This window comes from Sorex araneus, chromosome 2 (assembly GCF_027595985.1).
Source record: "Sorex araneus isolate mSorAra2 chromosome 2, mSorAra2.pri, whole genome shotgun sequence".
NCBI classification, from domain to species: Eukaryota; Metazoa; Chordata; class Mammalia; order Eulipotyphla; family Soricidae; genus Sorex; species Sorex araneus.
The window spans coordinates 235,658,493-235,684,195 of NC_073303.1; the positions used below are offsets into that span (position 1 = coordinate 235,658,493).

Sequence of the window (25,703 nt, forward strand, 5' to 3'; positions counted from 1 at the left end):
AGGGCCACTCAGTGCCTCTATTGCAAATCACAACACCCAAAAGGGGAGAGAGAACAAAAGGGAATGCCCTGCCACAGAGGTGGGGAGGGTAGAGGAGATAGGGTCGAAGGGTGGGAGGGATACTGGGAACATTGGGTGAGGAGAATGGGCACTGGTGGAGGGATGTAAACAAAATGCAAACATGAAAATTCATAAGTTTGTAACTGTACCTCAAGGTGATTCACTAATAAAAACTTTAAAAAAAATTATTGGGGCTGCCACGCCAGCTAATGGAGGAAATATCCTTCTTCCTTGGTTTTTCTTCCCTCCGGGAGGAAGAGGTGTGGTGTCCACCATTTTATGGGACTTTTAAACAGGTATGAACTTGGTGGCACGGGAAAAAAAATGTGCTTTGAACTTGAAACAGCGGGACGCCTGGGCAGTCTTGGGCCGGGGTTGGTGTCGGCTCAAGCTCCGCCGAGATTCGACCCGGGTGGCCATGCCTTTGCACAGCCACTTTGCTGCTGAACGACCAGGATCCAGAGCCAGCTATATGACTTGGGGTTTCAGCGAGTGCTTGCAGCCATGTCTCCAGACTGTGAACTGAGCTTTTACTCCATGTTGCTCAAGGAAGAGAAATGATTCAATTTCCAACTTAAATCTCCCTGGGCTTAATTACTAAAATACAGAAATCCTAAACCGCGCGGCCACTACTGCGGCCGCGCGACTTTATATCTCTTCATTCTCATCAGTGAAAAACTAATTATCAAATATTTCCCTGTCAATAGGGCCGTATTCTTGGGGGATAAATTTCAACAAGAATAGTGAGTTCTGTGTTGAAATTCCAACAACAATAGTGATTTTTGTGTTGAAATATGGAATGTAATCAAGGTAAAGAGAAAAGAAGTGAAATTTATCAGTTATGCAGGGGGGCGGGTTGGGAGGTATACTGGCTTTTTTTTCTTTTTGTTTTTTTTTTGGTGGTGGAATATGGGCACTGGTGAAAGGACGGGTGTTTGAGCATTGTATAACTGAGACATAAGCCTAAGAACTTTGTAACTTTCCACATGGTGATTCAATAAAATAAATTTTAAAAAAATAAAATAAAAGTCAAAAATTAAAAAAATTATTGGGCTGGAGCAATAGCACAGCGGGTAGGGCATTAGCCCTGCAAACGGTCGACCCGGGTGAGATTGCCAGCATCGCATAAGGTCCTCGAGCCCACAGAGTCATTCCTGAGTGAAGAGCCAGGAATCACTAGATGTTACCAAAAAAAAAAAGCCGTAAATTTTTTTGGTGGGTTTTTTGGGGTTTTCTTGTTTGAGCTTATTGGGTCACACCTGGCGATGCACAGAAGTTATTCCTGGCTTTTGCATTCAGGAATTTCTCCTGCGGTGCTCAGGGGACCAAATTGGATGCTGGGAATCGAACCAGGTTCAGTAACGTGCAAGGCAAACGCCCTACTCGCTGAATTATCACTCCAGCCTGATCTCGTACTCTAACCCACGGGTTTACCCAGAGTATCACACGTTGGATGCGGTATAAAATAGAAGGCAACCGGGGCTGGAGAGATAGCACAGCGGGTAGGGCGTTTGCCTTGCACACGGCCGACCCCGGTTCAAATCCCAGCATCCCATATGGTCCCCTGAGTACGGCCAGGGGTAATTCCTGAGTGCAGAACCAGGAGTAACCCCTGTGCATCGCCAGGTGTGACCCAAAAAGCAAAAAAAAAAATAGAAGGCAACCAATCTCGATCAAAACATGTATATATTAGTACACAAGGGTCAACCTGTAACAACAACATGTGAGTAATCTCTTACACAAGGGCTAAATTACGTCGGGTGAGATAAAACAATCTTCACAAGTTCGTCTAAGGAAATGTTTCTGGATCATTTTTAGTTGGTTATTCATAACTAGCAATACAAAATAAATTATTTAGTACCTGTTTGGGGGCAAGCTTAGATAGTGGTAGGAAAATTCAAAATAATGTGGTGTGAAGGTATAATGATGGTGGGATCATGATGGAATATTAAATGGAAAAATTTATTGTGAAAAACTTTAAAAACATAAAATTAAAAATATTTTAATGTAAAAATAACAATTAAGGCTAAACTGTCCTACTGAGAAGCTTCTGGAAGGACCTCTTGATGTCTTGGTTTCTCAGGCTGTAGATGAAGGGGTTCAGCATGGGGACAACCATAGTGTACATCACTGAGGCCACTGCCTCCTTCCGGGGAGACTGGGAGAAGACAGAGCTGAGGTACACCCCCATGGCTGTCCCATAAAACAAGCAAACCACGGACAGGTGAGAGCCACAGGTGGAGAAGGCTTTGGACTTCCCACCTGTGGATGAGATTCTCAAAACAGAGGAGACTATTTTTGTGTAAGAATAAAAAATTCCAGACACTGGAACACCTCCCAGAAGAGCAGCAAGAAAATACATGATGAGGTTATCGGTGAAGATGTCCCCACAGGCCAGCCTGAGCAGTTGAGGGGGGTCACAAAGGAAGTGAGGGATTTCCACCTGGCTGCAAAAGATGAGCTGTGACATCATCAAGCAATGCAGGTGGGCACTCAGCAGGCTGATGCAGATGGACCCCAGAAGCAGTTGGCCACAGAGACGGGGATTCATGATGACGGGGTAGTGCAGGGGATGGCAGATGGCCACAAAGCGATCATAGGCCATCACCCCTAGAATGACACTGTCTAAACTCCCAAAAAGGATAAAAAAAGACAGTTGCACCAGGCAGCCGGCATGAGAGATATTTCTGCTCTGAGTGTGAATGTCCCAAATCACCTTTGGGACCGTGGTGGAGGTAAAGCCAATGTCAGCTGTGGACAAAACAGACAGGAAGAAGTACATGGGGGTGTGCAGATGGGGGTCGGAGCTGATGGCCAGCACGATGAGCAGGTTCCCCGTGACGGTGACCAGGTACATGGACAGGAAAAGGCTGAAGAGGACAGGCTGGACTCGGGGGTCATCTGAGAGCCCCAAGAGGAGGAATTCCACGACCTCTGTGACATTGTGGGGGTCCACAGCACAGAGACACCTAGGAACAAAGAAATGAAAGTGGGTCCATCACTGTCAATAATTTGGATCCAAGGAACCCAGAATCACAGCGACTTCACTTGCGTCTTAGACACTCTCACTACCAGGTTCGATTTGTGACAAACATTTTTCTTGGCACCATTTTCTCTGGACTTTTACTCCATCCCCCTGCTGCCTTGGCCTAGCTGGGGAAGGCTCACTGAAAGAAAGATGAGGAATGAGGTCATTTCAAGATTCCAAAAGTCAAGCTATAGCAAAACAGTGTTTAGGACTTTAAAGAAAATGAAAGAACGAAGGTTTTTTCAAAGGAAAAAAACTGTGCTAATTAAAGAACTGTTACGAGGACTACAGAATTAGAGGTGAGCAGTGTGGGAAGAGATGAGGTGGGCAGAGGCATGAAAAGGGGCATTGCTGAAGGGTCTGGGCTGCTAGGGCAGTGGTGAGTGAGGTATCTTATCAATCCCATAAGTGTTCAACTGTTATAAATACCTTACCTGTAATGAAAATAAAGAGATGTTCCACACCCCGCCTCAAAGCTGACTTCATTTGGGGAGCCTCAGAGGGTGGCAAGTGAGCCCAGCCCCTGCCCCAATAGAGCTGAGCCCAGGCAGCCTAAAACCTCCAGAACGAGATGCTGCCATGCTCACATCCCATCTCCACAGGCTCAGGGTGAGCCTCATCCATGAATGATCTGTTGAAAGCCTCAGGTATTCGGGTTTTCTGACCGAAATCTCTAGACTCGCAGGGAGTCAGGAATAGGACACCTCCCTCCTTTTCCCTATGAGTTCCTGGCAGTCACACCCGCCAACTGCCTCGGGCGCCAAATAAGCTCATTCATGGCCATGGTCCAGAGACTCACAAATAAATGTCAGAAGAGAGCCACAAGCTACAGAGATGCCTCTGGACCCCAAAGTCACATTTCAGTTGAAAATTCAACTCCAACTCTATCACCCCATTAAAAATATTAGAATTACTGGATTTTAGAATCTCATACTCTCTGACACTAATGTAACAAGAGTAGCACACCACATTTGATGGGCCTGAAAGTAAGGGACCCAGAACAACTTATTAGTAATCTTTCATACAAGGGCTTAATGCCTCCAAGGTGAGATAGAACAATTTTCACACCTTTCCTCTAAGGAAAATTTTTTGGATCATTTTTCATGGATTATTCATAATAAGCAGAACAAAATAAATTATTTAGGATCTGCCCTTGGCAGCTTGGGTGTTTAGGGGAAAATTCAAACTAATGGTAGTGGGAAGGAATTGGTATTGGAATATTGAATGTAATAAATTATTGTGAACAACTTCACTGTATCACTGTCATCCCGTTGTTCGTTGATTTACTCGAGCGGGAACCAGTAACGTCTCTATTACACTCAGCCCTGAGATTTTAGCAACCTCTCCTTACTCGTCTTTCCCAATGATTGGAGGCTCTTTCAGGGTCAGGGGAATGAGACCTTTTGTTACTGTTTTTGGAATATCAATTACACCTCGGGTAGCTTGCCAGCCTCTGACATGCGGGGAGGATATTCTTGGTAGTTTGCTGGGCTCTCCGAGAGGTATATATATATATATATATATATTGTTACTGTATGTTGAGATATGAATGCACCATGGGGAGCATTCCAGGCTCTACCGAGTGGGCAATGGAGTCTCGGTAGTTTATCAGAATCTCCACAGGGAGAACTAGGCTATTAGATGTCCCGGAGCTTGGTTTTATAGTCTCTGAATTTTGGCCATTGATGGAAACACGGCAACAGGAGCACTCTAATAAATTATTGTGAACAACTATATAAAAAGAAAGTTTTTAAAATAATAAAATTAAATTAAAATTAAAATATAGAATCAAAATAAAGAACATGAATACATATCACCTAATTTTACTAATACCTGGAACATTTAATTACTTTGCAGTGGATTATTTGTGAAAATACATTACTCGTATCTAGCTTCATTTTTCCTGTGACTAGCATTGGCTATTGTTTGCTGCTGATATCTCTGTGTCTTATATTGATGAACTGGATTTCACATATGCCAAGCAACTGTTGTACCCCTTAAAACATCCCCAGTTCCCATTCCATGAAAATATTAACATTGTCAACCACTCTCTCTGTCTGCACAGTCCCTGGGCAAAAATTAAACTTTGCATCTTCTTTTAGAAAATAAATAAGTTTAAGTGTGGTTTGAGGACTCGAACAAGATGGGAGATGCACACTGAAAATAGAATATAGACCAAACACGATGACCACGCAGTGCCTCTGTTGCAAACCACAGCACACAAAAGGATAGAGAGAGCAAAAGGGAATATCCTGCCACAGAGGTGGGGTGGGGCGGGGGGATGGGGTGGGAGGGCAGGAGGGATATTGGGTACACTGGTAGAGGGGACTGGGCACTGGTAGAGTGATGCAAGCATGAAAGCTCATAAGTTTGTAATTGAATTCATGGTGATTCACTAATAAAAAAATGAAAAAGAAAAATAATAAGTTTGGGGTGCCGGAGCATTAATACAGTGGTGAGGGAATTTGCCTTCCTTGAGGCCAACCTGGGTTTGAGACCCTGCAGGAGATATTCTTGAGTGTAGAGCCAAGAGTAAGCCCTGAGCATTACTGGATGGGAAGGAAGGAAGGAAGGAAGGAAGGAAGGAAGGAAGGAAGGAAGGAAGGAAGGAAGGAAGGAAGGAAGGAAGGAAGGAAGGAAGGAAGGAAGGAAGGAAGGAAGGAAGGAAGGAGGGAGGGAGGGAGGGAGGGAGGGAGGGAAGGAAGGGAAGGAGGGAGGGAGGGTGAAAGGGAGGAAGGAGGAAAAAGAGAGAGGGAGGGAGGGAAGGAGGGAGAGAGGAAGAAAGTAGAGAAGGAGGGAGAGTAGGAGGTTGAAAGGAAGAAAAAAGAGAAGAAAGGAAGAAAGAGTATGTTGATATAGTACATCTGGTGACTACAGTTAATACTATTGTTGCAATCCAATGATTTCACAGCTGTTAAAGTTATAAATCTTAAGTGTTCTCATCACCCAAAAAAATTGAGGTTTTTGGATGGTGCCACACAGATGAAATAGAATCCATGTGGAAATCACTTTGCAAAGTATTGAAATTACAAATCTTTTTTCATCACCTGGGGCAAAGCGACAGCATAGCAGGTAGGGCGTTTGCATTACCGACCCGGGTTCAATTCCTCCGTCCCTCTTGGAGAGCTGGGAGAGCTACCAAGTGTATGCCGCCCACACAGCAGAGCCTGGCAAGCAACTCGTGGCGTATTCGATATGCCAAAAACAGTAACAACAAGTCTCACAATGGAGACATAACTGGTGCCCACTCCAACAAATCAATGAACATGGGATGACAGTGTTTTTATTTTATCACCTGAAACTAATATAATGTTATCTCAATCATATTATGAAAAGATAAAAGAAAAACTGGGCATGAGAAAGAGCAGCAGGTAAGGCACTGGCAGTGACCTACGTTCAATCCCAAACAACCCCAATGTTCCCAAACCCTCAAGAGTGATCCCTGAGACCAAGCCAGAAGTAAGCCCTAGTCCTTGTGACAGGAGCAAATGTACCTCTGCAGGACACTCCCTGGGAACTCTCACCTTCAAGTTCAGCACAAAATAAACCAAAACAGTCCGTTCCACACTTCTGTGGTGTTTCAAACAAGTTTTTTGGTTTTTGTTTCAGGGCCACACCCAGTGATGCTCAGGGCTGATCCCGATTCTGTGCTCGGGAATCATTCCTGGCAGTGCTCAGTGAACCGTTTGGGTTACCAGAGCTCAAATCCCGAGTGGCCATGTGCCAGGTAAGCACCCTATGCACCGTCTATTTGCTCCAGCCCCTCCAACAGTGTTGGACATTCTCTGCTGCCCAGACACAGGCAGTTCTATTTCCCTGTCAGGGTGACACTAACCACCTCCAGGTGCCAACTAATTCCAGACTGTGATTCCATCCTACTCCGGCTGATCTGTGATCATTTTGGGGTCTTCAGGAAGAGCTTGGGGGTGGGGAGATTCATCAATAATGCATTGGGAAGGTCAAATGCTAGAAATGCTGGTGGGTAAAGTAGAATATTTCCTGAGAGCCGTGAACCCCAACGCTGAAAAGCAAACAGGAGCACCCTGTGCATCACCCAGAATGATGCACGGCTGTTTGGTGTGTGTCTGCAGACCCCACTTGCCTGGGTGGGGAGACAAGAGTCATGCCGAGCCTCCCGCACCCAGCACCCCCGGCACTCACTGGTCTCTGCGTCTCTGTGGGCTCATGCTCTGAGCTGGGCTCGGTGCCCAGGTGAAGGAGGAGAGCTGAGACCGTGCTCGGATGGAAAGAGAGGAAAGGGTGGGCATGAGCCTGCACAGGTGTTGATGGTGAAAGTGGGGAGCAGAGGTGATCCCCGCTGAGAAATACCCTCCAGGCTGCAGGGCTGACTCCTTATGTTGTCGCCACTGCCTTGAGGGATCAAGCCACAGAATTTGTGGTAAGAAGATTCTCGATTCTCATTAGCCCAGTCCCTGGGGACTGCTAATGGGAGACAGGAGGAAATCGGGGAATTGATGTGAGGGGCTGGGGTTTCTCTTTCCTAGCAACCACCTCTGCTCCTCAAGGTCCAATTTGGAAGATCTCAATGTTCATTTCAGTGTCTATTATTAAGTGGAAATTTTGAGTGGACGATGACATCTCCCAAGGCATTGTGTTCATGACTAATCATACAAAATATATTTTGTTTTTGGTGGTAGTGGTGGTGATGAGTTTTGTTTATTTTTTAAATTATTGAGGCTGGTTCAATAGCACAAGCGGGTAGGGCATTTGCCTTGAACGCGGCCAGCCTGGGTTCGGTTCCCAGCATCCCAGGTGGTCCCCGAGCACCACTAGGAGTGATTCCTGAGTGCAGAGCCAGGAGATCACTGGGTGTAATCCAAAAAAAAAAAGGCATAAATTGTTTTTGGCTTTTTGGGTCACACCTGGCGATGCACAGAAGTTAGTTACTCCTGGCTTTTGCATTCAGGAATTTCTCCTGCCGGTGATCCAACCATATTGGATGCTGGGAATCGAACCGGGTTCAGTCACAAGCAAGGCAAATGCCCTACTCACCGAACTATCGCTCCAGCCCAATTTTTGGTGTTATTATTCTTTCATTTCCCCCCCCTTCGTTTTTTGGGGGTTTGACTTTTCTTTTTTTCTATAACAGCCTGTTGGAATTGTCTGCTTTTTTGATGGATGTGTGCTTGATTGTTTGGAATGATGCTTACTCTCGTGAGATGCAATCCATTCACTTCATGCCTGCCAAGGGGATAGGCTGCAGGTGGGAGGAACTTGGAGCCCTTGGTGGAGGGAAGTCACACTGGGGACAGGCTTGGGGTTGGAACACTGTGTGCCTGAAACAACTCTACTATGAACAACTTCCTACATCACAGTGTCTGACTGGAAACTGTGTCTGACTGGAATCACGCTTGCTCTTTCCTTGCCTTCTGTGTGCAGCACCTACATCTCTTAAATCAGAAGCATCAGATTTATTAATCAAATCAGTTTTGTCAATCATGTCAGATTTACAAAGTTTATAAATTGATAGAATTGGAAGCAACTAGTAGTTTGGGGCTTCTCCTGACTCGGCCATCACTGAACATCGCACGGAGTCACACCCGGGAGCCTCATGCAGAGCAGACCCTGCAGCCCTGTGGCACCTCAGGCCCCATCCTGAATTGGGTTTTCAGTGTGACTCACTCAGCACAAAGGCTTTCAGGAATGAGAAGAACAAGCGGGGAATTTAACCAATATGGACCAAATGCAAACATAGACATTCTGGGCCAGAGGGAGAGCACAGTGGGGAGGGCATTTGCCTTGCATGTAGCCACCTCAGTTCCATTCCTGGCATCCCATTTTGTTCCCCGAGCACTGCCAGGAATGATTTCTGAGTGCAGAACCAGGAGTATCCCCTGAGCTCTGCAGGGTAGAACACTCCCTCAAATAAAGTACTGGATGATACCCCAAAAGAAAACCCCCCCAAGGCTTGGAAGCCACGGTTGAAGCATGAAACTGCATCTTCTCACCTAACCTGTATCAGTTGATCAGTTGAAGCCCAAACTCCTGAATAGACTGTGAACAGAGTTTATAACTACACACATTTATGCTTTCAGATGTTTAAAAGGCAATTATTTATTTCTAAATAAGACAGAGGTTACAGGAGAAAAATCCAAAGAGTCCAACAGGTGACAGAATGGGGTTATCAATGGGGCTTGGTCACTTGTCATTAGAGAATATCCCTTGTTCCATGTAGAAGAAGAGCTAAAATAAGTAATTCTGCAATTTTCAGATAGTTAGATGAAGAGTTCATAAAATGCAGAGTTACAAAATTTGGTGGATAAGGAAGTTAACATTTGGCTATGACACAGGTTGGTGTTGCCATCATTTTTCAACTCTATGATCAATGAAAATATCATAAGAATTGAGGCTAGAGAGATGTCCTGGGCGGCTGGCGGCGCCACGCGTGGGCTCCAGGGGACTCACAAAGGGACAGCTGAGAATTTTTTTAAAAAATAAAAGCGGGCCTTTCCGGCCCCGCGCGAGATTGACCCCGGAGGCAACTGAACCACTTTGGACACGAGCGGCGCCCCCAAAATGCCTCCAAAGTGGGTGCTCGGAGCTTCTGGCCCAGGCGCTGCTGGTGGGGTATGGTCTTTTCTCTCTCAACTCTTTCTTTTTGAACGCAGCGAGGCAATAGCCGGTTTTTAGACTATGCAGGAAGCCCGGGAAAGCCGATGGGGTGGGACTTCCGGATCCGCCCTGTGCCGGCCGACATTTAAGCACAGAGCCATGTGGGGACGCTCCTTTCCGGTCCCGTGCGAGATCGACCCTGGAGGCAACTGAACCACTTTGGACATGAGCGGCACCCCCAAAATGCCTCCAAACTGGGTGCTCGGAGCTGCTGGCTCAGGCGCTGCCAGCGAGTGATGCAATTACCAAAAGAATTTTCCCTGGACTTCATATGGAAATCCAAAACCTAATATCTCTTGATTGTCAGCAACGTGTAAATGTTCCTTTTTGGCAGGGCTTACCGTGGGGGAAAACTCCAAACAATAGTACTGAGTTTTTTGTTGAAGGGTAAAAGATTGTAGCGATAGAATTTTAGGCAGAATTTTCCTGGACCCAAAACCGTGTGGCCGTGGCAGCCTAATGTCATCTAATCATCAGCAATATGAAATGGTTCCTTTGTAATGGGTTGGACTTTGTGGGGACCATAATAGGGTTAAAATTTGTAGCAACGGGTAATTTCTGGCTGTACTTTCCCTGGACTTTATACAGAAATTCAAAGCCGCGAGGCCGCTGCCATGGCCGCGCAACCTATTGTCATTTAATCATCACTAATATGAAATGGTTCCTTTTTATCGGGTCGGACTTTGGTGGGAAATCCTAACAAGAATAGTAAATCTTGTGCTGAAATATTGAAGGCTACCAAAGTGGTAGCCATCTCTATAGACTGAACTAAGCCATATCCCCACGCCGGCTGAGAAGAAATATCCTTCTTTCTCGGGAAGAAACGCGGCGTGGCGTTAACCATAGTATGATGTCCATTAAGCTGACACAGACCTGGTGGCGTGGGAATGGGATACAAGGGAATAAATTATTATGTACTTCGAACAGCGGGACGCTGGTGGAATCTCGAGCCGGGGCCAATACCAGCGTATTACTTTTGGTTCCAGAAACTGCTTGCAGACATTCTACCGGACTATCAACTAAGCCAGAGCCCCATGCCGGGTGATGACGGGAAATAACCATCTTTTTTGGTTTGTTTTCCCTTTGTCAGGCAGCGTGGTGATTACTAAACAGGCATGATCTCGGTGGCACGGGACGAGGGGGGGGAAAAAAATAGAAAAGTTATGTAACAAACAGGGGGACTTAATATCTCTACATTCTCAGCAATGGAGAGCCATCAAATGCTTCCTTGACAGTGGGACTGTCTTCTTTTTTGGGGGGAAACCCTAGCAACAATAGTGAGTTATGTGTTGAAACATGGACTGTAACCAAGATAAAGCGTAAACGAAGTGAAACTTATCACTTACAAGGGCGGGGACTGGTGGGGCGGGAGGGGGCGGGAGGTATAATGGGGTGGTTGGTGATGGAATATGGGCACGGGTGAAGGGAAGGGTGTTTGAGTATTGTATAACTGACATAATCCTGAGAACTATGTAACCCTCCACATGGTGATTCAATAAAATTTAAATTAAAAAAAAAATAAAAGCGGGTCGGACGTAAACGTGGCCACCCCCTCCCTCTCCCCGGGAGTAGTTGTATGCAGCTTGCACGATGGGCCCAATGGGGCCGCCAATGACATTGTGAACGGACTTTTTGCAGAACCTGGACACTGTGCAATGCACCGGAGGGTGCGGACAGAGCTGGTCATGGCAAAATGTTTATTGGAGGGTTGAGCTGGGATACAAGCAAGAAAGATCTGATAGTATTTGTCTCGATTTGGGGAAGTTGTAGACTGTATCATTAAAACAGATCCAGTCACTGGAAGATCAAGAGGATTTGGATTTTTGCTTTCCAAAGATGCTGCTAGTGTTGATAAGGTTTTGGAACTCAAACAACACAAACTGGATGGCAAAATGATAGACCCCAAAAGGTTCAAAACTTTAAAGAAGAAGGAGCCCTCTAAAAAGGTTTTTGTGGGTGGATTGAGCCCAGATACTTCGGAAGAGCAAATTAAAGAATATTTTTGAGCATTTGGAGAGATCAAAAATATTGAGCTTCCATGGATACAAAAACAAATGAGAGAAGAGGATTTTGTTTTATCACATACACAGATGAAGACCCAATTAAGAAATTGTTAGAACATATGATCTAATGATGCCATTCTGACAGGTCTGACTGTTGGGGGGAAAACTCCAAACAATGATAGTGAATTTTCAGTCAAAAATTGAATGTTATCATAGAAATGAGAGAATTAATTGAAAATCATCTGCCACACAGGCAGAGGGGGAGAGGGAGGGTGGGTGTCTGGGGTTCTTGGTGGTGGATCATGTGCACTGGTGAAGGGATGGGTGTTTGATCATTGTATGACTGAGACTTGATCCTAAAAGCCCTGTAACTGTTCTCACGGTGTCTCAATTTAAAAACATAAAATTTAAAAAAAATTTAAAGAAATTGTTAGAAAGCAGAAACCATAAAATTGGATCTGTGAAGTGTTAAATTAAAGTTGCACAACCCAAAGAGCTATATAGGCAGCAACAGCAGCAACAGAAAGGAGGAAGGGGTGCTGCGGCTGGAGGACAAGGTGGTACTAGGGGTCGAGGCCAAGGTCAGGGCCAAAACTGGAACCAAGGATTTAAAACTATTATGATCAAGGATATGGAAATTACAAAGGTGCCTATGGTGGTAATCAAAACTATAGTGCTATGGCGGCTATAATTATACTGGGTATAACTCTGGGAACTATGGCTATGGACAGGGATATGCAGACAACAGTGGCCAACAGAGCACTATGGCAAGGCATCGCGAGGGGGTGGCAATCACCAAAATAATTACCAGCCATACTAAAAGAAGACATGGAGTAAGACAGTGGGAACTTCATTGCAGGCCGTGTGTCACCCTGACCGAGTCTATCTCTGGGGGTCATAATTTGCAGGCAGAGCTCAAGGCATACACCAGAAAACGCTGTCCTGGGGGGAGATGCTTAAAGTTACCCATCTTGCAGGACAACATCGAAGATTGGGCATCTGTCGATCTAAAATGATTATTTTCAAAAGACTTTGTAGTGTACAAGACACAACTGTGTCCGACTGTATATAGCCACCAGTTAGTTCTCTTTGTTTTTACTTTGTCCTTTGCTATCTGTGTTATGACTCAGTGTGGATTTGTGTTTATACAAATTTTATTTGTATGATTTCATGTTAAACCACAAATAAATGTTTCTTTATGTGAAAAAAAAGAATTGAGGCCAGAGAGATGTCTCCAGACCCCTCCTGCCAGGCTGAGTCTCACCTGGGGATCCAACAGAGCCCCAGCAGCCAAAACCCTCCAGAACCCAATTGCTGCCATATTCCTCGCCAAAAGCTTGGGATGAGCCTCATCCATGAGAATGAGACTCAGGTGTGCAGGCCTTGTGACAAAAATCTCCAGATTCTCATGAAGTTGGGCATGAGCGACCTCGCCCTCATCCCCCTGTCCTCCCGGGAGACTGGCAGTCACGCTCACAAATTGCTTCTGGCACTATATGCTCATTAACGGCCATGATCCAGAACTCACGAATAAATCTTGGAAGAGAGCCAAAGCTGCAGAGATGACTCCTGACCCTAAATCACCATCCAGTTGAGAGTTTAACTCCAGCTGTATCACCCTATTTAAAATTTCAGAATTTCTGGGGCATCTCGTACTCCAACCTACTGGTTTACCCAGAGTAGCACACCACATAGGATGGGGTATGAAGTAGAAGGCAACCCATCTCGATCAAAACATGTATATATTAGTACACAAGGGTCAATCTGTAACAACAACATGTGAGTAATCTCTTACACAAGGGTTAAATGGCATCAGGATGAGTTACAACAATCTTAACACGCTTTCTTCTAAGGAAATGTTTATGGATCATTTTTAGTGGATTATTCATAACTAGCAATACACAATAAATTATTTAGACATATTTTGGGCCAGGTTTGGATGATGGTGGGATAATTAAAAATATGTGGTTGGAAGGTGTTAGAATATTGAATGTAATAAACTATTGTGAACAACTTTATAAAAATTTAAAATAAAAATATTTTAATTATAAACATAACAATTGAGGCTAAGCTGTCCTACTGAGAAATTTCTGGAAGACCCTCTTGATGTCCTGGTTTCTCAGACTATAGATGAAGGGGTTGAGCATGGGAACAACCATAGTGTACATCACTGAGGCAACTGCCCCCTTTCGGGGGGATTGGGAGACAGCTGAGCTGAGGAACACCCCCATGGCTGTCCCATAAAACAAGCAAACCACGGACAAGTGAGAGCCACAGGTGGAGAAGGCTTTGGACCGCCCACCTTTGGATGAGATTCTCAAAACAGAGGAGATAATTTTTGTGTAAGAATATAAAATCCCCGAGACTGGAATACCACCCACTATAGCAAAAGTAAAATATATGATGAGGTTATCAGTGAAGATGTCCCCACAGGCCAGTCTGAGCAGTTGAGGGGGGTCACAGAAGAAGTGAGGGATTTCCACCTGGCTACAAAAGATGAGCTGTGACATCATCAAGGAATACATCTGGGAGTCCAGCAGGCTGATGCAGATGGACCCCAGAAGCAGCCGGCCACAGAGACGGGGATTCATGATGACGGGGTAGTGCAGGGGATGGCAGATGGCCACAAAGCGATCATAGGCCATCACCCCTAGAATGACACTGTCCAAACACCCAAAAAGGACATAATGGGACAGTTGTAACAGGCAGCCGGCATGAGAGATATTTCTGCTCTGTGTGTGAATGTCCCAAATCACCTTTGGGACTGTGGTGGAACTAAAGCCGATGTCAGCTGTGGACAAAACAGACAGAAAGAAATACATGGGGCTGTGCAGGCGAGAGTCGGAGCTGATGGCCAGCAGAATGAGCAGGTTCCCACTGACGGTGACCAGGTACATAAACAGGAAGATGCCGAAAAGGATGGGCTGGACTCGGGGGTCATCTGAGAGCCCCAGGAGGAGGAACTCCATGGCCCCTGTGACATTGTGGGGGTCCACAGCGCAGAGACACCTTGGGGCAAAGAAATGAGAGTGGATCCATCACTGTCAATAGTTTGGATCCAAGGAACTTCACTTGGGTCTTAAACATTTTCACTACCAGGTCTCGGTTTGTGACAAACATTCTTCTTAGCATCATTTTCTCTGGACTTTTACTCCATCCTCCTGCTGTCTTGGCCTTGCTGGGAAAGGCTCAGTGAAAGAAAGATGAGGAATTAGGAAATTTCAAGATTCCAAAAGTCAAATGATAGCAAAACAGTGTTCAGGACTTTAAAGGAAATGAAAGAACGAAGGTTTCAGAATCTTATTTAGAAGAAAAAACTCAGCTATTTAGATAACTGTTACTGGGACTACCGAATTAAGGTGAACAGTGCGGGATGAGATGAGGTGGGCAGAGGCATGAAAAAGGGCATTGCTGGAGGGTCTGGGGTGCTAGGGCAGTGGTGAGTGAGGTAAATTATTGATTTCGTAAGTGTTCAATTGTTACAAATACCTTACCTGTAATGAAAATAAAGAGATGTTCCAAACTCCGCACCAAACCTGATTTCATCTGGGGCACCTTGGAGTGGGGCAAGTGAGCCCAGCACCTGCCCCAAAAGAGCAGAGCCCAGGCGGCCTAAAACCTCCAGAACCCATCTCCGCCATGCTCACAGCCCATCTCCACAGGTTCAGGGTGAGCCTTGTACATGAATGAATCTGTAAAGCCTCAGGTATGCGGGTTTTGTGACTGAAATCTCCAGGCTCGCAGGAATTCAGGAATGGGCCACCTCTCTCCATTTCCCTATGCTTCCTTCTGCATTCCTGGCAGTCACACTCACCAACTGCCTCAGGTGCCATATAAGCTCATTCATGGACATAATCCAGAGACTCACAAATAAATGTCAGAAGAGATGCACAAGTTTCAGAGATGCCTCTTGACCCAAAATCACCATCCAGTTAAAATTCAACTCCAACTCTATCACTCTATTAAAAATTTTAGAATTACTGGATTTTAGAATCTCATACTCTCTTACACTGGTGTACCAAGGGTAGTTCACCACATTTGATGGGGCAGAAAATAGAAGGACCCAGAACAACATATTAGTAATCTTTCATACAAGGGCTTAATGCCTCCAAGGTGAGAGAGAACAATTTTCACACATTTTCCTCTAGGAAACCTTCTTGGATCATTTTTCATGGATAATTTATAACAAGCAGTACAAAATAAATTATTTAGGATGTGGGGCAGCTTTGGTGGTAGGGGAAAATTCAAAATAATGGTGGTGGGAAGGGATTGGTATTGGAATATTGAATGAAATAAATTATTGTGAACCACTTCACTGTATCACTGTATAACTGTCATCCATTGTTCGCTGATTTTCTTGAGCAGGCACCAGTAATGTCTCTATTGCACTCAGCCCTGAGATTATTTTTCTAATTTTTATTAGTGAATCACCGTGAGGCATAGTTACAAACTTATGAACTTTTTGTCTGCATTTTGTTTACATTCTTCCACCAGTTCTCCTCCACCAATGATCCCAGCATCCCTCCCACCACCCCAACCCCAACCCCCACCACCCTACCCTGCCTCCTCAGCAGGGCATTCCCTTTTGTTCTCTCTCCTGTTGGATGTTGTAGTTTGCAATAGAGGTATTGAGTGGCCATCATGTTCTGTCTATAGTCTACTTTCGGCACGCAGCTTTCAACCTGAGTGGGTCCTCCCAACATTCTCTACTAGGTGTTCCCTTCTCTATCTTGGTTGCCTTTTCCCCCAGCATGTGGGGCCAGTTTCCGGGCTGTGGGGCAGACCTCCTGGTTCTTATCTCTACTATTCTTGGGTGTTAGTCTCCCATTCTGCTACTTTATATTCCACAGATGAGTGCGATCTTTCTATGTCTGTCTATTTATTTCTGACTCATTTCACTCAACATGATACTTTCCATGTTGATCCACTTATATGCAAAGGTCTTGACTTCCTCTTTTCTAATGGCTGCATAGTATTCCATTGTGTAGATGTACCAAAGTTTCTTTAACCATTCATCTGTTTTAGAGCTCTCCAATTTTTTCCAGATATGGCTATTGTAAACAGTGCTGCAATGAACATACACGTGCAGATGTCATTTCTACAATACCTTTTTGCCTCTCCGGGATATATTCTCAGGAGTGGTATTGTCCCAATACCAAATGGGAGTTCAGTTTCTAATTTTTTTTGAGAATTGTCCATATTGTTTTCCAGAATGTCAGCCCTGATATTTTAGCAACCTCTCCTTAATCATCTTTCCCAACGATTGGAGGCTCTCTCAGGGTCAGGAGAATGATACCTTTCGCTACTGTTTTTGTCATATCGAATACGATACGGGTAGCTTGCCAGGCTCTGCCGTGCGGGGGGAATACTCTTGGTAGTTTGCTGGGCTCTCCGAGAGGTATGTATATATCTGTAACTGTATTTTGGGATATGAATATGCCGCGGGGAGTTTTCCAGGCTTTCCCGAGCGGGCAAAAGAATCTCGGCAGCTTGTCAGGATCTCCAAGAGTGAGAACTAGGCTATTAGATGTCTAAGAACTTGGTTTTATAGTCTCTGCATGTTGGCCGATGTTGGGATAAAATGGCGCCAGGGGCACTCTAATAATTATTGTAAACAACTTTATAACAATAAAATTTAAAAAATAAAAAAATAAATTAATTAAAGTATAGAATTAAAATAAAGAACATGAATATCACTTAATTTTACCCATACATGGAACATTTAATTCCCTTGCAGTGGATTATTTGTGAAAATACTGTAATGGTATCTACCTTCATTTTTCCTATTGCTAGCATTGGTTATTGTTTGCTACTGATGTCTGTGTGTCTTATATTCATGAACTGGATTTCACATATGCCAAGCAACTACTGTACCCCTGAAAACATCCCCAATCCCCATTCCGCGAAAATATTAAGCTTGTCATCCACAATCTCTGTCTGCACAGTCCCTGGGCAAAAATAAAGTTAGCACCTTCAATTTAGAAAATAAATAAGTTTGGGCGACCGGAGCATTAGTACAGTGGGGAAGGAGTTGCCTTCCTTGAGACACACCTGGGTTTGAGACCCTCCAGGAGAGATTCCTGAGTGTAGAGTCAAGAGTAAGCCCTGAGCATTACTGGATGTGACCCAAAACAGGGAAGGAAGGAAGGAAGGAAGGAAGGAAGGAAGGAAGGAAGGAAGGAAGGAAGGAAGGAAGGAAGGAAGGAAGGAAGGAAGGAAGGAAGGAAGGAAGGAAGGGAGGGAGGGAGGGAGGGAGGGAGGGAGGGAGGAAGGGAGGGAGGGAGGAAGGGGAGGGAGGGAGGGAGGAAGGGAGGGGAGAAGGGAGATTAGGGAGTAAGGGAGGGAGGGAGGGAGGGAGGGAGGGAGGGAGGGAGGGAGGGAGGGAGGGAGGAATGAGGGAAGGGAGGGAAGGAGGGAGGGAGAGTTGGAGAGAGGGTGAAATGGAGGAAGGAGGAAAAGGAGACAGGGAGGGAAGAAGGGTGGGAGAGAGGGTGGGAGGGAAGGAGGGAGGGAGGGAGAAAGAAGAGTAGAGGGAGAGTAGGAGGTTGAAAGGAAGAAAGAAGAGAAAAAAGGAAGAAAGATTATATGGATATATGTATATCTCGTTGTTGGTGTACAACATCTCACAATCTCAGGCCTAGTTAGGCTTGGATGTTAAAATAGTTTTTCTGTTACTGTTACATTAACTGACTATGCTTCTAGTTATATAACTGACTTTGATACTGTTTCTGTTGACTAAGTTAATTTGCATATTCTGCCTATGTGGCTGAATATCATTGTTTAGAACATAAGAGGGTTAATAAAAGGGGGCTGAACAGGCTGCTCTCGGGCACACCACAACACCAGAGACAGTTTTGTAATCCTCCAAAAAGTATTTCTTCCGCATGCATATCTTAATTCCTCAGACTGTCTAACCAAACCTTATTGCAACATCTGGTGACTACAGTTAATATGATTGTTGCAATCCAATCTTTTCAACATCGCTAAAATTACAAATCTTAAAAGTTCTCATCTCCCCTCCCAAAAAAATTGAGCTTTTTGGATGGTGCCACACAGATCAAATAGAATCCATGTGGTGTTCACTTTGCAAAATATTGAAATTACAAACCTCTTTTTATCACCTGGGGCAAAAGACAGCACAGTGGGTAGGGCGTATGCCTTGCACGCAGCTGACCCACTTTGATTCCTCTCTCCCTCTCAGAGAGCCCGGCGAGCTACCAATAGTATCCCGCACACAGCAGAGCATGGCAGGCGACCCGTGCATATTTGATACACCAAAACAGTAACAACAAGTCTCACAATGGAGACGTTGCTGGTGCCCGATCGAGCACATCGATGAACAATGGGATGACAGTGCTTTTTTTTAATCACTTGAAACTGATATAATATTATCTGAATCATATTATGAGAAAATAAAAGAAAATCGGGCCAGGAGAAAGAAAGCAGCAGGTAAGGCGCTTGTAGTGGCCCACGTTCAATCCCTAACAGTGTTCCCCAGTGTTCCCCCAAACCCCCAAGAGTGATCTCTGAGACCAGGCCCTGGCCCTTGTGACAAGAGCAAATGTACCTCTGCAGGACACTCCCTGAGAACTCCCACCTTCAAGACCCGCATAAAATAAACCAAAATAGCCAATTCCGTACTTGTGGGATTTCAAACAAGTTTTTTGGTTTTGTTTCAGGGCCACACCCAGCGATGCTCAGGGCTGACTCCAGACTCTGAGCTCAGGAATCACTCCTGGCAGTGCTCAGTGAACCCTTTGGGATACCAGAGCTCAAATCCCGAGTGGTCATGTGCCAGGTAAGCACCCTATGCACCGTCTATTTGCCCCAGCCCCTCCAACAGCTTTGGGACATTCTCTGCTACCCAGAGAGAGAGACAGTTCTACTTCCCTGTCAGGGTGACACTAACTACCTCCAGATGCCAACTAATTCCAGACTGTGTCTCCAACCTGATTGCCAGATCTGTGACAATTTCGGAGTGTTCAGGAAGAGTTTGGAGGTGGGGAGATTCATCAATAATGCATTGTGAAGGTCAAATACTAGAGATGCTGGTGGGAAAAGTAGAATATTTCCTGAGAGCCATGAACCCAAACACTGAAAAGCAAACATGAGAGCCCTATGCATCACCCGGAATGATGCACGGCTGCTCCGTGTGTGTCTGCAGACCCCACTTGCCTAGGTGGGAGACAAGAGCCAGGCCCAGCCTCCCTCGCCCAGCACCCCCAGCACTCACTGGTCTCTGCGTCTCTGCGGGCTCATGCTCCGAGCTGGGCTCTGTGCCCGGGTGAGAGAGGAGAGCTGAGATGGGGGTGGGGAGGAAGGAGAGGGCGGGCATGAGCCTGCAAGGGTGTTGATGGTGAAAGTGGGGAGTAGAGGTGATCCCCACTGAGAAATACCCTCTAGGCTGCAGGGCTGACTCCTTATGATGTCACCACGGCCTTGAGGGATCAAGCCACAGACTTGTGGTAAGGAGATTCTGATTCTCGTTAGCCCAGTCCCTGGAGACTGCTAATGGGACAGGAGGAAAGCAGGTAATTGATGTGAGGGCCTGGGATTTCTCTCCCCTGGCAACCACCTCTACTCCTCAAGGTCCAATTTGAAAGATCTAAAAGTTCAGTTCAGTGTCTATTTTAAAATGGAATTTTTGAGAAGACACTGACATCTCCCAAGGAATTGTGTTCATGACTAATCAACCAAGATATATTTTGTTTTTGGTGGTGGTGGTGGTGATGAGTTTTGTTTATTTTTTAAATTATTGGGGGTGGTTCAATAGCACAAGTGGGTAGGGCATTTGCCTTGCACGCGGCCGACCTAGGTTCGATTCCCAACATCCCATATAGTCTCCCGAGCACCGCCAGGAGTGTTTCCTGAGTGAAGAGCAAGGAGTAACTCATTAGCTTTGCCAGGTGTGACCCCAAAAAAAGCCATAAATTATTTCTGGTGGGTTTTGTGAGGAGTTGTTTTGGATATTTGGGTCACACCCGGGATGCACAGAGGCCACATTTGGGTTTTGCATTCAGGAATTTCTCCTGGTGGTGCTCGGGGAACCATATAGGATGCTGGGAATCGAACCTGGTTTGATCACGTGCAAGGCCAATGCTGTACTCGCCGAACAATCATTCCAGCCGATTTTTGGTGATATTCTTTCATTTCCCACCCCCCATCTTTCTTGGATTTGAATTTTCTTTTTTCCATAACTGCATGTTGGAATTGTCTGCTTTTATTGAAGATGTGTGCATGATTGTTTAGAATGATGCTTTCTCTTGTGAGATGCAATCCTTTTGCTTCATGCTTGCAGAGGGGGCAGGCTGGGGGTAGGAGGGACCTGGAGCCCTGGTGGAGGGAAGTCACACTGGGGACAAGGTTGGGGTTGGAACACTGTGTGCCTGAAACAACTTTTCTATTAACAACTTCCTACAACACAGTGTCTGACTGGAAACTGAAAAAGGGAAATCACGCTTGCTCTTTCCTTGCCTTCTGTGTGCAGCACCTACTTCTCTTCAATCAGAAGTATCAGATTTGTCAATCAAATCAGTTTTGTCAATCAAGTCAGATTTACAAAATTTATAAATTGATAGAATTGGAAGCAGCTGGTGGTTCTGGGGCTTCTCTGGGCCAGATGCTCAGACATCGCTGCCCACCGCATGGGAGTCATACCCGGGGCCTCATGCAGAGCAGACCCTGCAGCCCTGTGGCACCTCAGGCCCCATCTGTATTGGATTTTCAGTGTGACTCACTCAGCACGAGGGCTTTCAGGAATGAGAAGAACCAGCGGGGAATTTAACCAATATGGACCAAATGCAAACATAGACACTCTGGGCCAGAGTGATAGCACAGTGGGGAGGGTATTTGCCTTGCATATAGCCACCTGGGTTCCATTCCCAGCATCCCATTTCATTTTCCAAGCACTGCCAGGAATAAATTCTGAGTGCAGAACCAGGAGTAACACCTGAACTGTGCAGGTTAGAACTCTGCCCCAAAAAATCTACTGGATGATACCACAAAGGAAGACTCCAATGCTTGGCAGCCAAGGTTGAAGCATGAAACTCTGCATCTTCTCACCTAACCTGTATCAGTTGATCAGTTGAAGCCCAAATTCCTGAATAGACTGTGAACAGAATTCATAACTACACACACATTTATGCTTTTAGATGTTTAAAAGGCAATTATACACTTCCAAATAAGACAGAGGTTACAGGAGCAAAATCCAAAGAGTCAAACAGGTGAAAGAATTGGTCTATCAAGGGCATTTGCTCACTTGTTATTAGAGACTATCCCTCACTCCATGTACGAGAAGAGCTAAAATAAGCAATTTTGCAATTTTAAGATAGTTGATGAAGAGTTCAGAAAATGCAAAGTTACAAAGTATGGTGGATCAGGAGGTTAACATTTGGCCATGTCACAGATTGCAGTTGACATTATTTTCCAACTCTATGATCAAATAAAAATATCATAAAAATTGAGGCTAGAGAGATGCCTCCAGACCCCTCTCCAGGCTAAGTCTCATCTGGGGATCCAATAGAGCTCCAGCAGCCAAAACCCTCCAGAACACAATTGCCAACATATTCCTCTCCAAAGGCTTGGGACAAGCTTCATCCATGAGAAGGAAACTCAGGTGTGCAGGTCTTGTGACAAAAATCTTCAGATTCTCATGAAGTTTGGCATGGGCACCTTCCCCTCATTTCCCTGTCCTTCAAGGAGCCTGGCAGTCTCACCCGCAAACTGCCTTTGGCACCATGTATGCTCATGAACGCCATGATCCAGAGATGCACAAATAAATCTTGGAAGAGAGGCACAAGCTGAAGAGATGCCTTCTAGCCACAGTCACCACCCAGTTGAGAGTTTAACTCTAACTGTATTACCCTATTTAAATATTTTTCATTTCTGGGACATCTCGTACTCTAACGCACTGGTTTACCAAGAGTAGCACACCACACTGGATGGGGTATAAAGTAGAAGGAAACCCATCTCCATTAAAACATGTATATATTAGTACACAAGGGTCAACCTGTAACAACACCATGTGAGTAATCTCTTACGCAAGAGCTAAATGACTTCTGGTGAGATACAACAATCTTCACACACTTTCCTCTAAGGAAACGTTTTTGGATCATTTTTAGTGGATTATTCATAACTAGCAATACACAATAAATTATTTAGGGCCCGTTTGTTGGCAGGCTTAGATAGTGGTAAGAAAATTCAAAATAATGTGGTGGGAAGGTATAATGAGGTTGGGATCAGTATTGGAATATTGAATGGAATAAATTATTGTGAACAAGTTTATAAAAAATAAATTTAAAATATCTTAATATAAATATAACAATTGAGGCTAAACTGTCCTACTGACAAGCTTCTGGTAGGCTCTCTTGATGTCCTGGTTTCTCAGGCTGTAGATGAAATGGTTGAGCATGGGGACAACCATGGTGTACATCACTGAGGCCACTGCCTCCTTCTGGGGGGACTGGGAGATGGCTGAGCTGAGGTACACCCCCATGGCTGTCCCATAAAACAAGCAAACCACGGACAAGTGAGAGCCACAGGTGGAGAAGGCTTTGGACTTCCCACCTGTGGATGAGATTCTCAAAACAGAGGAGACTATTTTCGTGTAAGAATAAAAAATCCCCGAAACTGGAACACCTCCCAGAAGAGCCACAGTAAAATACATGATCAGGCTATCGGTGAAGATTTCCCCACTGGCCGGCCTGAGCAGTTGAGGGGGGTCACAAAAGAAGTGAGGGATTTCCACCTGGCTGCAAAAGATGAGCTGTGACATGTCCAAGCAATGCAGCTGGGAGTCCAGCAGGCTGATGCAGATGGACCCCAGAAGCAGTCGGCCACAGAGACGGGGGTTCATGATGACAGGGTAGTGCAGGGGATGGCAGATGGCCACAAAGTGATCATAGGCCATCACCCCTAAAATGACACTGTCTAAACACCCAAAAAGGATAAAAAAAAAAAAAGACAGTTGCACCAGGTAGCCGGCATGAGACATATTTCTGCTCTGAGTGTGAATGTCCCAAATCACCTTTGGGACCATGGTGGAGGTAAAGCCGATGTCAGCTGTGGACAAAACAGACAGGAAGAAGTACATGGGGGTGTGCAGATGGGGGTCGGAGCTGATGGCCAGCACGATGAGCAGGTTCCTTATGACGGTGACCAGGCACATGGACAGAAAAAGGCCAAAGAGGACGACCTGGACTCGGGGGTATATGAGAGCCCCTGGAGGAAGAACTCCATGGCCCCTGTGACATTGTGAGGGTTCACAGCACAGAGACACCTTGAGGCAAAGAAATGAGAGTGGGTCAGTCACTGTCAATAGTTTGGATCCAAGGAACCCAAAATCACAGTGACATATCTTGGGTCTTAGACACTATCACTATGAGGTCTCCGTTTTCGACAAACATTCTTCTTAGCATCATTTTCTCTGGACATTATCTCCATCCTCCTGCTACCTTTGCCTTTCTGGGAAAGGCTCAGGACAGAAAGATGAGGAATGAGGAAATTTTAAGAATTCCAAAAAACAAACAATAACAAAACAGTATCCAGGACTTTAAAGGAAATAAAAGAATGAAAGATTCAGAATCTCATTTACAAGAAAAAACTCTGCTATTTATAAAACTTATCCGGACTACAAAATTAGGAGTAAGCACTGTGGGAAGAGATGAGGTGGGCAGAGGCATGAAAAAGGGCATTGATGGAGGGCCTGGGGTGCTACGGCAGTGGTGAGTGAGGTAACATCAATCCCGTAAGTGTTCAACTGTTATAAATACCTTACCTGTGATGAAAATAAACAGAGAGACTCTACACCCCACTCCAGGCTGACTTCATCTGGGGCACCTCGGAGGGGGACAAGTGAGCCCAGCACCTGCCCCAACAGAGCCCAGGCAGCCTAAAACCTCCAGAACCAACGAATGCCTGCTCATGGCCCATCTCCGCAGGCTTGGAACAAACCTCATCCATGAATGAATCTGTTGAAAGCCACAGGTATGCAGGTTTTGTGACCAAAATCTCCAGGCTCGCAGGGAGTCGGGATGGGTCACCTCCCTCCATTTCCCTGTGCTTCCTTCTGCGTTTCTGGCAATCACACCCACCACCTGCCTCAGGCGCCATATGAGCTCATGCATGGCCATGATCCAGAGACTCACAAATAAATGTCAAAAAGGGCAATAAACTGCAGAGATGCCTCCAGACCCCAAAGTCAACATCCAGTTGAAAATTCAACTCCAACTCTATCACCCCATTAAAAATTTTAGAATTCCCACCACTGCCTGGGGTCCCCAGGTCTTCCTGCCTGGCTCTCTAACAGGAAAATACTGGGGGCATGGCCTGTATCTTAGTGGTCGTGGTCTCAAAGTGGGCACAATAGGTATTGTCTATTTCTTTGAAAATCACTTTAGCCATCTCAACCACTTATGCAAAATATCCATTAGCTTAGTTTAACACTATAAAAGCTGTCAGTGAATAAGGGAAGTTTAGCACAACCAGAGCCCCTCCTTCCCACAACAAGAGGGAACAGGAATAAATAACTACAGAGTTCCAACTCTACACTTCCGCAACAATATGAAGCAGCGAAAATCCCCTCCACGAAGAGAGGGAGAAGAAAAGATTCCAGAAGTATCAACAGGGGCTACTCACATCTACGACCTCTCAGATAAGCAATTCAGAGAGGAAATCTGGAGGAGAGTCGACGTACTCCAAGCAACCATGGAACAGACATCCAATAAGTTAAGGGAGGAGATGAATGAAGCACTGGAACGGTCTACCAAGAAAATGCAGGAAGAAATGAGAGCAGAAATTTCAAACCTACGAACGGAAGTCACACAAATAAAGGAATTGGTAGATGAATTAAAAATCTCAGTAGATGCCCTCAACATTAGAATGACTACAGCTGAAGACAGAATCAGCGACCTTGAAGATGAGCTGCAGAAAGCTTATAGACAACAAAAAATGATGGCGAAAGACCTCAAAATGGCTATAGA

At 45.2% G+C, this 25,703-nt stretch overlaps 3 protein-coding genes and 1 pseudogene across 3 annotated transcripts; 1 reads left to right on the forward strand and 3 right to left on the reverse strand.

Moving 5' to 3' along the window:
• Positions 1–2,086: 2,086 nt before the first annotated feature.
• On the reverse strand, positions 2,087–5,533 carry LOC129401790 (olfactory receptor 18-like). Its single transcript, XM_055124648.1, has 2 exons — positions 5,491–5,533; positions 2,087–3,054 (listed from the first exon to the last, which is right to left on the reverse strand). Exons 1-2 carry the CDS (start codon positions 5,531–5,533, stop codon positions 2,087–2,089), a joined length of 1,011 nt encoding a protein of 336 aa, XP_054980623.1.
• Positions 5,534–6,442: 909 nt separating this feature from the next.
• LOC101542445 (heterogeneous nuclear ribonucleoprotein D-like) lies at positions 6,443–13,231 on the forward strand (annotated as a pseudogene).
• A 559-nt stretch (positions 13,232–13,790) lies between these two features.
• LOC101542182 (olfactory receptor 18-like) lies at positions 13,791–22,481 on the reverse strand. Its single transcript, XM_055124649.1, has 3 exons — positions 22,440–22,481; positions 15,219–15,307; positions 13,791–14,733 (listed from the first exon to the last, which is right to left on the reverse strand). The coding sequence occupies exons 1-3, from the start codon at positions 22,479–22,481 to the stop codon at positions 13,791–13,793; spliced, it is 1,074 nt and encodes a 357-aa protein (XP_054980624.1).
• Positions 22,482–23,053: 572 nt separating this feature from the next.
• On the reverse strand, positions 23,054–23,890 carry LOC101558307 (olfactory receptor 18-like). The gene has a single exon (XM_055124650.1). It carries the CDS (start codon positions 23,888–23,890, stop codon positions 23,054–23,056), a length of 837 nt encoding a protein of 278 aa, XP_054980625.1.
• Between the last annotated feature and the right edge of the window lie 1,813 nt (positions 23,891–25,703).

What these genes read in the sequence shown, in the direction of transcription:
- LOC101542182 (XM_055124649.1), bottom strand. Translation starts at nt 22,481, where the DNA reads ATGGCGTTCATGAGCATACATGGTGCCAAAGGCAGTTTGCGG. An exon ending in GTGCCAAAGGCAGTTTGCGG is followed by an intron (nt 15,308 to 22,439) that starts GTGAGACTGCCA and finishes CTTTTGGGGCAG; the next exon opens with GTGCTGGGCTCACTTGCCCC. An exon ending in TCTCTTTATTTTCATTACAG is followed by an intron (nt 14,734 to 15,218) that starts GTAAGGTATTTG and finishes CTTTGCCCCAAG; the next exon opens with GTGTCTCTGCGCTGTGGACC.
- LOC101558307 (XM_055124650.1), bottom strand. Translation starts at nt 23,890, where the DNA reads ATGTGCCTGGTCACCGTCATAAGGAACCTGCTCATCGTGCTGGCCATC.
- LOC129401790 (XM_055124648.1), bottom strand. Translation starts at nt 5,533, where the DNA reads ATGCTCCGGCACCCCAAACTTATTATTTTTCTTTTTCATTTTT. An exon ending in TATTTTTCTTTTTCATTTTT is followed by an intron (nt 3,055 to 5,490) that starts TTATTAGTGAAT and finishes GACAGTGATGGA; the next exon opens with CCCACTTTCATTTCTTTGTT.